This window comes from Styela clava, chromosome 6 (genome assembly GCF_964204865.1).
Source record: "Styela clava chromosome 6, kaStyClav1.hap1.2, whole genome shotgun sequence".
Taxonomy (NCBI): domain Eukaryota; kingdom Metazoa; phylum Chordata; class Ascidiacea; order Stolidobranchia; family Styelidae; genus Styela; species Styela clava.
In genome coordinates, this window is record NC_135255.1 from 3,065,331 (window position 1) to 3,079,890 (window position 14,560).

At 35.3% G+C, this 14,560-nt stretch overlaps 1 protein-coding gene across 1 annotated transcript; it reads left to right on the top strand.

The window, feature by feature from the left end:
- The first annotated feature begins 1,009 nt into the window (after positions 1-1,009).
- LOC120331647 (solute carrier family 23 member 2-like) lies at positions 1,010-7,280 on the top strand. Its single transcript, XM_039398767.2, has 12 exons — positions 1,010-1,088; positions 1,550-1,716; positions 2,145-2,331; positions 2,476-2,657; positions 2,900-3,020; positions 3,097-3,233; positions 3,566-3,733; positions 5,025-5,142; positions 5,269-5,441; positions 6,139-6,320; positions 6,490-6,610; positions 6,909-7,280. The coding sequence occupies exons 1-12, from the start codon at positions 1,065-1,067 to the stop codon at positions 7,030-7,032; spliced, it is 1,704 nt and encodes a 567-aa protein (XP_039254701.2). The 5' UTR covers positions 1,010-1,064; the 3' UTR covers positions 7,033-7,280.
- The last annotated feature ends 7,280 nt before the right edge of the window (positions 7,281-14,560 follow it).

The window sequence follows — 14,560 nt, forward strand, 5'->3', positions numbered from 1 at the left end:
GGATACATCTTACCATGCTTGATATTTCAAGACTTCCAAGCGAGATCTCTATTCTTTAATTTAGGCGTTGTCCCGGACATTTTATGAGGACAGTACGGACAATTTAATGGTCAATATCCTTTTGAACTATTTAACAAGATAGATCCCGTCTTTCAAATAAGAATAAGGATCCAAAGTATGGTTGCACCATTTTATAACCGTTGGCTGACTCTTGCAAAACGACGATTACCCCGTACCAGGTCGCCTCTTGAATGCAAACAAATTGTTTGGTCAAAATAAAAGAGCAATGGCAGAAGTATTTGCCGAGTAGTGTTCGTTATCTTGTTATATTGGGTGATGTTCCAGTTGGTAGATTTTATAAGACGAGGATGTAAAGAAAAGTATACAATATCTAGCATATTTTAAAACTCCCCGGGTAGACATAATTTTTTCAAACAACAGAATATGGTGATGCATTCGAGAAATCTACTATTTGAAACTAAGAAATTTACCTTTAAGATATCTTTTAATTTGCCTAATTTCTTTTCACTTTGTATGTAGTAAAATCCAAATGAAATTGAAACAGTAAACCTATGGAATATAGAGATATAGAAAATGTGAGAAATGTAGAAAGGCAAAAACAATGAGTTTATAAATTTTCAAATCTCAATACGACTGATCCAGCGTAATTGCAGTGATCCTTGTGATTCCGAATGTAAGAGAGATAGGAATGAATCTTCATAGCTATGTATAGTAAGAAACTGAAACTTGTGGATTTATGACTTGGGCAACTTTGACGTATAAAAGTAATGCACATAAACACACGTGACAGCATGCTAAATCACTATATATATATTCTGATTCACAAACTTCCACAGATTCCATATTGTTTATTGGATGAAGTTATTATGTAATGATTCAAATTTGATTACATTTTAAACTTACTCTAAACTTGAGCCTAGACATAACACAAGTTTGATATGGAAAATAAGCATAGCAAGCAAAAAGAAGCAGCCGGTAATGTTACACAAGGAACTCGGAAAAGTCGATTGTTGTATGGGCTAGAGGATAGCCCGTCGTGGTATATGTGCATATGGTTAGGATTGCAGGTTTGTTTACTTAAACAGTGACAAAAGGCCAATTCTTTACATATTTCTTTTATTTTATTTCAAATTCTCTTTTTTTTTAAAACATATCAGTTACCTACCGTAAACAACTGTAAAAGTTACATGCGTTTAATCTGTCTGCATATTGTATGTCTGTAAAAATAAATGATACAGAATAAAAATATATCCGACCATCAAGCAAATTCTGATTTGAGTGGCATTATTTATGTTAGATTTATCATCTTGGCAAATTACCATCTTAACAAGTAAAATTAATATCGCACAAAAATATACCTTTAATTTGATTTGAAGGATTTAAATTACAAGCAAATTTTGAAATTCTATATTAGTCAAGTACAACTTAGGAAAATTTTTTGTTGCATCGTCATTACATTGCATTTTCTTGCTTTTTTTGTCTTTATTTACACTGATTTATCATCGATAATATTGTGCATGATTTACAGCATTGTCTGCTCTGCGCCACATCGATTGCTTTGCTTCCGATTGTGTTTGGGCCGTCTATGTGCATGTTTGATGATGATGTTGGATATCAGGCTAAGATTATGTTTACAAGCTCATTATATTTTGTATCTGGAATATCAACAATATTGCAATGCACTTTGGGATCAAGGTACTTCTCATGGATAGACTGGTGTTGTTGAAATTTGAAAAAAAAATACACAAACAGAAACTAGTATTCATAGTATGCGAGCCCCCATGAGTAACCGTGAATGACAGGAGGTTCAAGCGATCCACCAAAGCTCTCTTACATCAACCAGAGTGTGTAACGAGTTGAGTGGGTAATGCTCAACCGAGAATATTCGGTAATCTTGCTAGTTCTGTATATCAAAATGATTGTAAAATGCATTTGTGGTGGGTGGGTGTTAATCGTTCCATGTTAGACAAACGCTATAAAAATGTTACAACAAAACGCGAAGTCAAATTTCTAGCCTATGATATATTATAGTACGGCATGTTCTAATATTTGTAAAGTAATATTTTGTTCATCGATTGGGCACCTCAGGCTTATGCTATAAACCCCTATTACTTCCATTTAAGACTTCCAATCGTCCAGGGAACAACATTTACTCTGATAGCTCCTGTTATAGCCGTTCTATCACTTCCTCACAACGAATGCCCAAATACAAATGTTGGCATCAACAACGAAACTGGGCATTTCCTATACAATGACACCAATGGCGACGTAGTGGATGGCGTGGAGCTGTGGCAGAGGCGTATGCGTGAGGTATATAAGCCGATAAAAAGAACAGTGAAATTTTCATCTGACAAAATTCATGTTTGTCTAATTTATGACAATCTGTAATTTGTCTCTTTTTAGTTGGTCAGGGTTGTAGAAATTTAAAACTCTGAATAATATTTTATTCATCAGATACAAGGCTCGTTATCGGTTGCTTCGATAACAGAATTTCTCATTGGCGTCACGGGAGCTACAACCTTTATTGTACGATTTGTTGGTCCGATGACAATAGCTCCTGCAATTGCTTTGATTGGTTTAGACTTATTTGCTGTAGCCTACCATGAAGCAGAAGGACACTGGGGAATTGCAATGTTGTGAGATTTTCGTTTTTTTACAATAAGTTTACAACAAAGTTTTCCCGAATCATTTAACATGTTTTATGGACCAAATAGCAGTATCAAAAATTGCAATTGAATATATTTGAATGTTCAATGCGATAGTAGACCATTGCTGTAAGGAGAAAATAGGTATTTCATTTATAAAAATGAAATAAATTAGATCTATATCTTTAACGTGTAAATTCATTATTTTCTTAATTGTTATGAATATGTTTCAGTGTCATATTCGCAGTGACATTGTTCTCGCAATATTTAAACAACGTTCAAGTCCCGATACCATGGTTCGACAAGAAAAGAAAATGGCATTTAAAACGTACGAAGCCTTTCGGACTGTTTCCTGTAAGTAATTTTATTTCAGAAGAGAATGTTAGAAAGCTATGATTACGAAAATAATCTTAATTAATATAAATTACAGGTTCTTGTTACAATCATACTAGCATATGTGCTCTGCCATATACTCACAGTGACGAACGTTCTACCTGACGACCCAGCTGTTCCGGGATACGCGGCAAGAACTGACACCAAATCACATGTTGTTCAAAATAGCCCATGGTTTGTATTTTACAATTTTATGTCTGAATATTCAAATTATGATATTGCCAAAGAAGATCGAAGAAGATTCTTTTATTAAAAAACTGCTTTCTGGTGCTTTGTAAAAATTCTACCTGAAATATTACGAAATCAGTAATTTTGAATCTTTGATTAACTGAACTAATTACCTCATACACGGAAAATGATCGGACAATATTTATTAATCGTTTATATGTTCAAATATCCCTACTGCTTCATCCCAACATTAATTTTTACAACACAGGTATAAAACAAATATAAAATTTGGTTAGAAGGTTATGCATCAGTAAGAAAGTCCTATTATTTATTTTCAGGTTTTATTTTCCGTATCCTGGACATTGGGGTCTTCCCATCGTCAGCGGGGCAGGATTTGTTGGAATGTCAGTTGCGGTATTTGCTGGGATTGTAGAATCTATTGGAGATTACTACGCTTGTGCAAAACTGGTTGGAGCACCTCCCCCACCACCTCATGCCGTGACAAGGTTCCATTAATTAGTTCATTTTTTAATGTATTTTACATTTTAAAAATGTGGCTGTTTGAAATTTTGTATAGCATAACCTAGAGTCCAGTAATAACCAAAGTGTGGGTCGCGACCCCAAGTTGAGTCGCCTTGAATATTTCGGGGATCGCCGAGTGTCCGGCGTTGTATTCTTGTTATATTTTTCATTATTCTATTGCGTGCATTCTACACTGAGCTGACTAGCACTACATAGCAAGTTTGGGTATTCTGAATTACAGTGATATCTTTTATAATAAGGCTATTGTGTGACGGCAATAATTAAATTGTAACACGAAATCTAAAGCGTGTGACAGAGTTTTTGGGAATGAGATTTTACTGTGATTAGATTTTAGTGGTTTGAAATATTTTTTTCTTTGCCATACCTAGGCGTCACTAGCTTATCATACGTCATAATTTTTGAAATGGGGTCGCGTCTCAAAAAGTTTGACGACCACTGACCTAGACCACTTGTTCAGATGCAATTAAATTAAAATAACATGATAAAGGTACAAAAAAAACATAGAACAGAAAAGAAAGATTTAGCAACGCATTAATTGAATGGCCAGCAGTGATCGGGCCTCATGTCGTTCACTGCAATGTATATTTTACATTAGGTTATATAAGTGTTTTTCAAATTAAACACCGGTGGGCCATGTAAGATATATTACAGAGATAGACGTATGACTAATATATAATATTAAATCGATATGTGTTTTTTAAATTTTAGAGACATTCAAATAGGGCTTATATTTCAAACAAAAATCGCAGCAAAATTTGACATTTAAGAATAAGTTCTTAATATTTAAGACTTGAATAATACTTTTCCATTCCCTTGGGAAGTTAGATCGGTCGTATGTCATATCTCGTCAATCAGAAGCTTCGAATCATCTGCTTAAATGAAAATTACATTGTACAAAACGCAGAAAAAACACAATTTCCTCACATTTCTAAAATATATGAATACATGTCTGGTAATTTCCGGAGTACGTCAAAAATCAAATCAAATTTTCTGGTATAATAAGTAACGTTTGAACCGAAAGTCAGAGAAATACACAAATACCATGGCACCAATGTATAATAAAGACAATACGAATATTAATATCTTAGAATGAGATCGTTTTAATGATATTAGGGAGTGTAGCAATCTGACATAATATTGTCGTTTAAAATTCCAATATAATATATATACACCGATGCATATAGAAGTCATATCATTTCTATATAAACTAATAACAATCGAATCGAGGCATCCAATCTTGTAACCTATATTTAGAGGAATAATGATGGAAGGTTTGGGTTGTGTTTTCGCTGGTTTTGTGTCCGGAAGTGGAACGACTTCATACAGTAACAACATAGCAGCTATAGGAATCACAAAGGTCGCAAGTCGCAGAGTATGTTCATTTGTATCTTTTATTGTAAATGTTATTTTCATTCGTGTTTTTAAATTTTAGAAAAAATGTGCATGATTTATACTTCAAAGTCCTAATCAACCAATAGTGAACAATTCTCATTTTCAGGTTTTGATTGCAACAGGAATTATTTTAACCTTAATGGGAGTTTTCTGTAAGTTTGGAGCAATATTTGTGACGATTCCAACACCAATTATAGGTGGAATTTTTTGTGCTACATTCGGTATGATTGGCGCTGTCGGGATCTCAATGTTGCAATTTGTGGATATGAATTCTCCAAGGTAAATGTCGGGATGCTTCAGTAATTATAATATTGATCTAATCTGATTCTGATATCATACTGTAGCCGTATCAGCTAATAGGCATGAATAATATAGGAATTAAAGTTTTATGACGCATCAAGATTTAGAATTATAATGTTCAAAAATATAAATGCGATTTCATTCATTTATGTATAATCAATTCGATGACGAAGTTGCGAATATGTTGGTTCGTGTGGACAACATACTTATCATCAAAAAATTAAATCTTATGTGAACCATACATAATTTTCGTTGTAGCCGTGGGGTTTGGTAGGTTTTAACAGTGCTTCAAACAGAAATCATATTTTATTGTTTGTGTACTTTATGAAAAGATATTTACCACGATCAAAGCAGTTTATTGTCGTCCCTAAGAAATAAAACAAACTGTCATTGTTGTTTGACAAGACCCAGGACACATACGAAAATACAGCGTGACCTCAGAATGATATAAAATTAACAACGCTTTCTAAGTGTGTTGGCCTGAATTGGAACTATCGTAGATCCCCCTAAGATTTTACTTTTAAATTGAATGGAACTGTTATTAATGCTAAATGGCAAGAAATGGATTTTAATAGTTACCGTATTACGATTGTTTAAATAATTTAAAAATCTCTTACAACACGATAGGTCGAATAGCAAACAGATATAATATTTTAATAAAAACTTGTTTCAACAGGAATCAATACATTCTTGGATTTTCACTTTTTATGGGATTGGTTATTCCAGAGTGGATGAAAGCAAATCCTGGATCGATAGAAACCGGCGCTGTCTTTCTTAACCAAACGATCGCGGTTCTTCTTGAAACAGCTACATTTGTCGGAGGTTTTTCAGCTGCTTTACTCGATAATACCGTCCCAGGTTAACATAATTTCATCATCATAATTTTTTTTTTCCTATAGTTAATTGATTAAACTATAGGAAACTACATTCTTATCACACGAAGTAAGTTAATTCAAGGCCAAGTTTGCAAAATATTGCGCTATGTAAGTCAATGCAAGTCATGTACTAATTATATTTTATCACACAGGAACACTTGAAGAACGTGGCATAATCGCATGGAAAAAAAGTTCAGGTGATGCAACAGGTGATGACGACAATTTTGAAGTCGGAAAAGAAAGTTATAACTTGCCATTTTCAACGAATTGGAGGTAATTAATATTATCCTCGCAATATACGTACTGCTTTAAGGACAGCCTTGAACAATAATTCAACTATATCTATGGGCATATTTTACTCTGAGTCAGACTATGAATAAATTTGTAATCAACCCGAGTGTTTTTAATCTATATAAATATGTTTGAGATATCATAATGATGCCGGAATGATAAAATCGAAACTTTCTTCCTAATAAAACATCACTGGCAGAAATTGGAATGCTGGAACACTCGCCATTGTCACCATGAAATTTTTATTTCTCGTTCCCTAGTCGATATCTTTCTATTTCAGGTTTGCAAAATTCTTTCCAATTTTTCCTCAGTTTGACAAGCAAATTAGGTTTGGAGAAGAAGAACAAAATCATAACACCGAAGCAGCTCAGCTATTTGACATTGATGTTGAAACAACTTGCTAACATTACGTGATTATATATATATATATATATATATATCACCAGGCATATAATTCAATTAATCAGTTGAACCAACTGGTCTTGCCCTTTTTTGACAACATTGTATATACCATGACTAATACTAAGATATTTCCAGCAACGTTTATTCACGTCATTAAGTAGAAAATACTATGTTATGGCGGTCTTTCTAGCAGTTCGGGTCTGAAAAGTTTGATGTAGATTTGTCACCTAAATATATGTCACTTGTTTATCCGCAGTAATAAAATGAACAGTATGAACAGCATTACTTTCACGAGTTAAGTGTTACACATTATTCACGGCATTAGGCTGGAGCCGATGAGGCACCTGGAAGGTTATCGAGAATCGTCTCAGAGCTGCGAGTGAAAGTGGTTACGAGCACTCTGGGATCTCAGGTAAATGATGTGGAGGTTGCCCCATTGACCAATGACGACTTATCGCATCTTGAAAAGTCCGAGTCATTCAGATCACTAAACGTTAACTTCTCTATATATACATTAGTACAGGTCTTTTTTCTGGCATTTCTAATTCTAGTTGGCAAAACAAACACCATCACTATTGGGATCGAACACAACTATGGGAGTTGGCTTCGCCTGTTATATATATATGACTTTCCCCTGCTACAGACAGCCAGATCTAATCTTGCCATAGCGATTGGTTTGATAAAATTGAAGAAATTAATAATGTTCTGTTTCGTGATGATTTAAAGTTTTCATGGCTTACGACTCGCCAGTCCTTCTTAAAGCTATAATATTCTTTTCACGATGCTGCAAATTTTCTATATGTCAATGGCTTCGGGTGGGGATGTGGGGATGTTTATCAAAAAAAGTGGAAATTGAATATATTTTGACTGAAGCACATGTTCTGGCCGTAGAATTGATTCTTTTCGCAATGCTGCAAAATTTCTATATGTAAATGGCTTAAGGTGGGGATGTTGGCATGTTTATGGAAAAAAGTGGAAATTGTGTATATTTTGACTGAAGCACATGTTCCGGCCGTAGAATTGATGATGGTTTTGTCAACAGAATATGTTAAAACCGATGCACGCGCACAAATTCAAAGAGTCATTTCAGTACACTCAACTAAGTTAAAAGACAAGAGTGTGAATGTCAATGCTTGTGGTGGACACTCCGTCTGTGAGCAATTAAGAAAGATGTTCAAGCGTGCTATTTGCATGTGCCTTAAGTACTTCATATCGGTGTTATTCAACTATTTTCACCAAAGATTAGTTTACAAAACTTGAAAATCACCAGGGTCCGGTCATTTGGTCATTTTTGAAAAATAGATTTTACCATGCAAACCAAACTTCCGATGCATTATTCAACAATATACAAGAGCAATGCTCAAATATATGGACATGAATGTCGCGCATCAGCACCGGTACAGACAAGGCCTTTGCTGTCTAGCTCAGGATTTCCCAAACTATGTGTTGCGGCATGTGTGCAAATTCCTGAGATCATTTCACAATAATCAACACTGCAATATGAACTTTATTACATTGCAATCCTGCAATCAGTAATGGGTGTAGTTCGGTACCATACCTATACAGAGTGACCCAAAAAACGGGACCCAGTTTATTTGGAACATATTGTATGGGTTCGGCGTTATACGTTTTCGACCCAAACCCAACAATGCAAGTTTGCTCAATGCAAAGTCGCTAGACTTTAACTAGACAATCTTTTTCAAACTGTTCGCCGTTAAGAAATTGAAGAGGCACTTTGATATTACTTTTTCACATTTCATGTCTTTACATGAAATATTTCGAGTTCTTAATTTTACCACAAATTTCGCCATGCGATTTTTCTGTCAGTATATCAGTACAACATATGCAATATAATACAATATATATATAGTACAACAACAACCATTTACATTTTCATATATTAATGTTCTGCGCTGACAGAAATTAAAAGCTATAAACGATGAAGACTTCTTACAATTGACCCACGAAATCTTGTTACTTATCGATCTTTAGATCGGTAAGAATGTTGATAGGTATTTGTCTGTTTGTCTGTCTGTCTGTCTGTTAGATGCACGCGATATCTCACGAAGGCGTGGTTGAATCTGCTCCAAATTTTGCATGTGCATTCATCATATCTCGGTCCAGAAGCTTATTGATTTTGAATGAATCATGTCGTATAATTAGCAAGTTATTAATTAATTAGTGATGGGACACGCGGTGTTACTATATGGGTCATGAATCGAAACCGCAGTTTCGATCGATAAGTCTTCGGTCTCCGACCGATATTCTCGTTTTAATCTTATTTACTGTCGAAACGCATAATATTAACGGATAAGGGATTCAATAAAGCTGATTTGGAATAATTGTGCCGCGACTTTTTAATCTTGTTGTTAGTGTGCCGCAAGCTGAAAAAGTTTGGGAACCCCTGGTCTAGCTGAGAGCCGACTTCGTTTGAAAAATCAACGGACAATCGTGAGGCCTACACGTGGGACAGAATAAAGTATTTATATACACAATTCAAAAAAGTGTTTCCATGAATTGAAACAAAAGATTAATTTTGAGTGAAGCATTCGGTTCTATAAGACTCGGCAGGAATTGCCAAAAAAGGAAAATGAAAGTAAAACTCTGCTAAAGACTTCAGCCATCTCTAAGGACGGAAAATTTGAAATTTGTTACGGAGAAACGAGATTTTTTCCAAACAACAACAAGAGAATCCCCAACGACCACAGAACTTCAAGAAAACAATTCAGAGATTCATTTCGTGTCCAATAACAAAATTTTTAATCGGTTGTTAGTGCGAGAAATTACACTTCTACGTTCCTGCCAAATCTATGACGTTGGAAAGTGAGCAGAATGGCGATTTGGTTATCTCGAAGACAAGAAAACCCTTGAGCAGATCGCAACTAGGAGAGATTGTAAAAAATGAACCATCACGCACTCCATAGAAAGCAACGCTGGTTGTGAGTGATTATTCGCTAATCAAAAGGACGCTGTTTACTTGGAGGTTTTGATGTCGGAAACTTGTTATCTACTTTACCGTTGTAAATATTAGCTAGCTTTTTTTAAAGTGTTTTCGCAGGAGGCCGAGAACAAATTTGTTTTCCGTTTTTATTTGATTCAGGATATTCATTCATCTTTCATTCGAAAGTTTATTACTGCGAATAAACTACAACACGTTACCGAGGATTAACATGGAGTTATTAGATTCCTATCTAAACGTCGGAAACGCAACTAAATATGGACAAATGCCAAACAAAACCACGAAAACATGTCAATGTTTACTACCTTGCCTGAAAATTTGCCTAGGTGAAAGCTGTTTCTGGGCGACGGGTAAATTTCAATTTACGTCGCCGATCTGGGTAGGAAACAAGTAAGTCGATGCTCGGAGAAACATACATATTGCTATCATGTCACAATATATGCGTTTGTGGTTCAGTGAAATTTAATAACAAAGGCTTCAAATACTATGAAAAAAACGATGCTAATGCCCTGATCTACACCATCATCAAAAACCACACAGATTTGACACGCTTTATTCATATAACACTGCCATGTTAGCGGTATCCTATAGCATACAATAGTCAAACATGTGCCACAAATAAACATCACTACCCACCGAAGGACGGTAAATTAACAACCGCGCCCCAGCGAGCACTTCGCATCGCACGTAACAACTTCATCGATTACTAATCATTATGCAACGCTTATCAATGGAATTCAATAATTACACAACAGTCTTAAGACATAACAATAATGATGATGACCGGAGGCACGAGGAATATATTTGTCATCTGATTGCCACTATGGACGAATACAGAGGTTGCTTTTGGAATATATCCAGCTTATACAAAAGCATGTTTTTTTGCGACTTGCACGTAGCGATGAGTGCGATCAGTGTGAAAACAGCCAACAAGTTGACCTGACTATACTTAAAAGTTAGAAACTTTCGGAATGAATGTTCCAACAGGCGCTGATTGTGAAATGCGTACTGGATCTACAATGAAACCTTCTTTAGCACCTCACTGGTAGCCCACGTACTCTTTCAATGATATATCAGTTGTCGGAACAACTATTTTGAAAAATCCATAAAAGAATGTGAGAGGAACATGGGATCTGTTGACACATCATTTAAGATCGAAAAGATGACCCAAGCATCTATTCGAAGCGAACAAGGCCTATTAAACGATGTGATTTTTTTTAAATAAGTTAAATTCATTTTAAAGAATAAAAAAGGCGATCACTTATGATCTATTTTCAAAGAAGCAATAGGTTCACGTGGTGGAGTATGACATCAATACGCTGTATATACTCACGGACAAATGCTAATGTAACAGCCCGAGCATCTCTTCTCGGAGACCACGAAAAAGCTGCTATTTTTGATTGATTTCCACATAGTCAACATTGTCACCAACAAAATTGTTGTGCGATTGTCGGATTGATGTAATTGCAACTATATTCGGCAATATTGGACGTAATACACGGTTCCATTACATTTGAACCCACGTACATTTGAACCCATGGCAATCGCACCTGTATGCTATTGCACCTATGGAATTTTTTTTGTTTTTCGGATAGTTGAACCCACACTAACCCTAACCCATGGGTTTTAGCACCCGCATATAGATTAAACCCGTGAATATACACATGAATTCAAATGTACGTGGGTTCAAATGTACGGTCACCGTAATACACAGAACCAAGTGTACTGTCATTGTTACGGTAACCAAAGTATAAGCAATTCCAAAAAGCTGTTTAGCATCCCTTCAAATGTCTATGATCCATCCCTACGCAGTTATACGCTCTCGACATCCTACCCGAAGTCACACAGTAAACTACTGCCTACTAGCGGTGATACACAAAAACCTTAGAAATTAATGAGGGGTAGCCTACATGCCAATAAAGATAATTATCGATGACTCTCAGTAACAATAATTAGGAATTACGCGATGGCAAACGATTCACGACTCATTAAGGTATTCGATATAGTAAACAAACTTTATAAATGCCAATCTGGTCTGTCTGTCAATAACTATTTCGGGATTTTATGCCTTCAATTACTGTTATTTTTTTTCATCTTATTCTCATCTTTATTATTATTACTATTATGTGAAATTACGTTTTCATAATTCTTCTTGTATACGAAAAGATGAAACCATGTCCTCGATTTTACTGAACGCGACGATGTTTTTTTTAATCTTTGGTACTAATTCGGACTAACCATGGAACTGATAACAATTGAACAATTGCGTCGGAATTTGTTTGTCTTATGTACGGCCGAGCTTACGTTTCGAATATTATTAATAAATAAATCCAACCTCAATCTTCCCCTGTATTCATTTCATCATACCATGTATCGTATATACCGGTATATATCTATTTGCGACGGTCTGAACGGAATATGTGAAATCTTATTAGTTTAACCCAGTCGCCCACCCCACTCACCAATATTTCTGATAAGGATCGTTTGCGAGTGGACATTAACAGTTCTGACCGACGCTGGTGGAATCAACTTGTGGACTCGTGAATCTACCCACCTCACCCACCATGCAACTTCTGCCAGAAGCCCCATTTGTGTTGCACAATGCATCATCCGTCTCCACCAATACACAGATATCAGTTACTTGTTTTATCGTAGAAATTGCTTAGACACCGATATATATATATATATATATTTCCGATACTATCGAGAAAATCAATGGAGTTTTAAGAGTTGCAATCTTCGGTAGTGGTGAAATTTAGTTTGATTAGCGTTAATATTTCAAAACAAAGTGGTGCAAGATTTGGCCACTGCATAAATTCTGTTCACAGATCACGTCAAATTTAGAATTTTTATTTAATTACTCCCGGAGGGTTATTGAATATCATCCCGTTCAAAATTCATAGAGATATTTAGCTTCAGTAAATGTTTGTACTAAACCTATCTCGAAACAAAGCTGCAAAGCATTTTCTAAAAATATGTATTCTAACTACAAGTTTATTATCGCAACCAACAAACATAGTGCTAAGCTTCAACGCGAAACTTCGACAACTAAAAAATTTTGTGTGTGGTCGTAAACCACAGTAAACGATTGAAATACAATTTGTGTGGCTACATGATGCTATAAGGTGTCATCAAATTTATTTCACTCCATTAATATATAAGCCACTGTTTGATGCCATAGTGTTTTTTGTTGGGTAGTATATTTACGTGTTTTTTCCACAGGTAAAAGTTACGCATCATCGGTTCGATACGGACATTCCAAGTAGCTGCAGGCTATATTTTTATACCTTTGCCTCTAGTCGATCTAGAACAGCCATGCTTGACAGTAAAACGTATTATAAAAGGTAGCGAAGTCCATGTCTGGTCGGAAGTTATTTAATGTAGTTCTCAAAAGCTTTTGTACAGGAAATAGTCTTACCTTTTCACGGTCTAACTGCCGTCGATAGAGCGAAAAAACAAAGGAGTCAGCAGTTATATCGCTTCGCTAGTAAAAAAATGTGAGGAATAAGCTTCAAGCATGCGATTAGAAGTGAATTGCTCTATCAATATAACTAAAGAGGTGGGAGTTTGCTGTATTGGGTTGAATGAGTTTAGGTCGAATATAAATTGATTGTGTCTATATGATAATGTATTTGTAAATGTGCTTCACCTTACTCCCGGTTTTAGTTTGAAATTTAACTGCATTGGGAGCATAATTCATGTCCAATTTTTCAAATTGAGTTCCATCCATTCACTACTTTACACAGAGGTCGGACATTAACTTCAACCACGCTGTAGCATAGCATTCCGGGACTGTTTCAGTGCTTTGTTAAATGAAAAGTTAAACATTAATACAATTCTTGAGACTACATGAAGAAAATCTTAAATGTTTACCCGTCTTTGTCTATCGCTATCTGAGTAATAACAAGTAACAAATAACGTATTGCGCAAATTATTGAATGTATTTCGATAGGTTCCATTACGTTTGAACCCACGTACATTTGAACCCATGACAATTTCACCTGTATGCTATTGCACCTATGGAATTTTTTTTGTTTCACGGATAGTTAAACCCATACTAACCCTAACCCATGGGTTTTAGCACCCGCATATAGATTGAACCCGTGGTTATACGCATGGGTTCAAATGTACGTGGGTTCAAATGTACGGTCACCATTTCGATAGTATATTTTCTATTAATTTTACAAATTTTGTTTGGACTAATATATGCAAAGGATTGTGTAGCACAGCACAGTGAAGTGCCTCATATATTTATAGCAGAATTCTAGATAAAAAACTTAAGGAATTCTATACGGCTCGGATGAATAAGCGAAATGATGGTACAAAACGAAACGATCAAGTGCGTTGCAGATATATAGCAGAATTTCTCAACAGTGTTAGCTTGCAATAGGCAGAAATATGGACAAATAATAGTTATCATACATTAAGAGTATAGTTGTTGAATAAAACTATGATTCACTTAGCAGTACTTGAAAAATAAAAAGACAAATCATGAACAGAACACATCTTAGAAGCGTTTAAATGGAAATGCACCTTACGCGGAATGAAAGAGACGATTATTCAGTTGCTGT

Bases quoted from the DNA above. Each gene is read 5' to 3' on its own strand.
- LOC120331647 (XM_039398767.2), top strand. From the start codon at position 1,065: ATGTGCATATGGTTAGGATTGCAG. The intron at 1,717-2,144 runs GTACTTCTCATG...CTTCCATTTAAG, and splicing joins CAATGCACTTTGGGATCAAG to ACTTCCAATCGTCCAGGGAA. The intron at 6,321-6,489 runs GTTAACATAATT...TTTATCACACAG, and splicing joins ACTCGATAATACCGTCCCAG to GAACACTTGAAGAACGTGGC.